This window comes from Trypanosoma conorhini, assembly GCF_003719485.1.
Source record: "Trypanosoma conorhini strain 025E chromosome Unknown Tco_14.4_contig_01121, whole genome shotgun sequence".
NCBI lineage: Eukaryota > Euglenozoa > Kinetoplastea > Trypanosomatida > Trypanosomatidae > Trypanosoma > Trypanosoma conorhini.
Genome location: NW_021705152.1, coordinates 1,308 through 4,164, shown reverse-complemented (window position 1 = coordinate 4,164; position 2,857 = coordinate 1,308). Strand labels below are relative to the sequence as shown.

At 61.7% G+C, this 2,857-nt stretch overlaps 1 protein-coding gene across 1 annotated transcript; it reads left to right on the top strand.

Moving 5' to 3' along the window:
• Tco025E_09449 (putative eukaryotic initiation factor 4a) lies at window positions 1–2,634 on the top strand (the record flags this gene model as incomplete). Its single annotated transcript, XM_029376268.1, has 1 exon — window positions 1–2,634. A coding segment is annotated over one exon (2,634 nt), but the record flags the coding sequence as incomplete, so codon positions are not given.
• Between the last annotated feature and the right edge of the window lie 223 nt (window positions 2,635–2,857).

Here is a 2,857-nt window from a genome sequence, read left to right as displayed (position 1 = left end):
GAGCCAGCAGAAGGGGAAGAGGCGGGGCAGGGGACCGCTACCGCCGCCGCCGCCGCCGCCGCCGCCGCCGCCCCAAAGGTCCGACTCACCGCCTCGGAGACGTGCATTCCGTACGGTGTCGCTGTCACGCGGGAGGCCATGCAGCGACTGAAGCATGTGGTGGGACACTGCCCAGAGAAGACCGCGGTGTTTCTTGAACACCTCCGCGAGGTGGTGGCGACGACGGTGCCTGACATTCCCGCGGCCCCTGTTCCGACGGCGTCGAGAGGGAAAGGCGGTTCCTCTGCACATTTCACGGCTCGCCAACTCGAGGCGTTGTCGGAATTATGGGGCAACCGGCGAGAAGCACCTGTCTCCGTATCCACCACGATCGGGCGGAAGCGCGGCCTTTTTGGGGATCTGGAGCCCAAGCAGCTGCATCAACATGTCATTTCCGTCCTGAACCGCGTTTCGAACGAAACACGCAAGTACCGCGAGGTGAAGAACGAGTTGCTGCGCCTGCCCATACCCGAGGCGAATGATGCGACTCTGGCCTCAATTGTTGAGGTCTTCTTCATAAAGGCGGTGCGAGAGCAACACTTCTCCAACTTGTATGCCGATTTAGTCTCTGCGCTCTGCAAGGTGCCAGAGGGGCAACGAATTGTGGGTGACAAGGCGCAGAGTCTTGAGTACCGGCTGCGGCAGCAGCTGCTGCATCGCTGCCAGATGGAGTTTCAGCAGTTAGAGGATCAGAACATAGAACGGGCAGGGCAGGGCGGGGAGAACCGTGATTCGCAAGGGTCGGAGGAGGATTTTAAGGAGCGCCGGGATCGGGCGTGCGGCATTGTGCGGTTCGTGGGGGAACTCTTCCTGCGCCAAATTGTGACGGAGAAGGTGATTGAGCACATTCTCATGACTGTCTGCACGGGGTTGTACGGTCGTGAGGGATTGCGTGTTCCTCCGCCCTACACGCCGACAGAGGCGCAGATGGATGAGGCTATCGTGCTGCTAAACATTGTGGACACGAGCTTCTTCCACACCGCGGTGGGGGCGGCCATGCTGACGGACATCACAAACGTCCTGCAGCACTGGTGTGTGCACCACCCGGTCCCTCGCATTAGGTTCCTGCTCATGAGTGTCACGGGAAAGATGCACACGCTTGTGGAGGAGCGGAACGCCACCCTTGCCGCGGCACAACAACAACCGCAACCGCATACGGAGGAAGAGCAGCAGCAGCAGCAGCAGTCAGTTCAGGAGGGAAAGCGGTTGGCAAATGGTGGCAGTGTGCCCCCACCTCTTAGTCCGTGCAGCGAGGAAAGTTCGTTTGCCTCCATAGGCGGAAGAGCTGCGGTGGCCGTGCCAAGTGAATTGTCACCAAAGGCGAAGCTTCCGGTGTTTGTTGGCGGCAAACCGATCCCTGCCCCGCGGAGCGCCGCCTCACGTCAAAACAGCACGACGTCAAATGCCTCAATAAACGGCCCCGCAGGCTCCGCTCCTCCGGTGACGAAACTGCTGGCCACGCCGGAGAATGTGGCGCGTCACATGCAGAATGTCACCGTTGCTGGACGCAGCCTTGCCGAGGTAGTGGAGGAAATAACAAATACGTTTGCAGATGTCCTCGCTGCGGCGGGGGTTTGGACCGAACGCTGCTTGACTGTCGTCAAGGCGGTGAAGGATCGCTCCATGTACGGCACCTTTCTGTCCTCCATGAATCGCCATCATAAAGGGGCCCTGAAGCAGGAACTGCGCAGGGTTGCCATGGGTGTCTTTGTCAACGCGGTGTCTCAGAGGCTGCATGAAGACCTGGGCATTTTTAAGTACTGGGCGGCGATGATTTGGAGTGACGCGGCGCGGGAGGTGCTGGACGAGGACCTCCTCAATGAGGCGCTGCAGCACCTCTTGAGCAACGATCCAGCCGCGGTGCGGGTGTACCTGCGCGATGTCTCCAAGCAGCTGCAGGTCCTCGCCAGTGCCCCGCGGGCGCCGAGCGATGAGGCGACGAACTTCGTGCGTTACCGCCCACTGCAGGTCGTTCACCGGCACAACACGCACCGTAAGCGGGACTACGAGCTGAGGGTCGTGAACTTCCCTGACGTTCGTCTCGCGAGTGTGGAGATCAATGTCTTCTGTGCGCTCCTTACAGGGACCCCCACAAAGGAGGCTCTCTTTAATGCCGTGCGCTCCTCCGCGTACCTGCGCTGCCCACTAGTCGCCCCCGAGGTCCTTAGCGCCATTCTGCACGCTGAGCTCTGCAGCAACACCACCGCCTACCTCGAGGACAACTTGGATCTACTGAGTTTAGTTAGCGATGGCCAGGACCGCGAGGTGAGGGAGCTGCTGCTCGTCGCGGAGTTGTACTCCGCGTTGAAGGACGGCTCCTCAGAGGCGCTGCGGCCGCTTTCTGCGGGGGCGCGCGTCATGGCGAAGCTGAGCGACCGCATCATCTCGGACGAGACACGGCTGCGCGCGCAGAGGTACTTTGAGTCGCGCGACGACTGTGCCCACCACTACATCGGCGCGCAAGCGTTCCACACGCAGACGCGTCGCGCCAATAGCAGCAGCGGGGGCAGCGGCAGTGGCAGCGTCAGCGGCGCCGTGAACAACAGCAACACCACGAACAGCGTCACCCGTCGGCCCGGGATTCAGCGTCGCTGAGGCGGCGCTCCGTCGTCCGTTGTTTCTTATCCCTCCATCCTCTTTTTTTCTTGCGCCGTCCCGCGTTGTCTGGCCTGCTCCCCCCGCGTGTCTCTCTTTGGTCGGCCAGGGCACAGCCATTGGGGGGAAACCGAGGGGGCAGGGACGCAAATAGAGCCTTGGCGGCGGCACGCGCTTCGCGGCCACGGCGTGGAGTTTGCTCGTTTTGCCCCCCCCGCACACC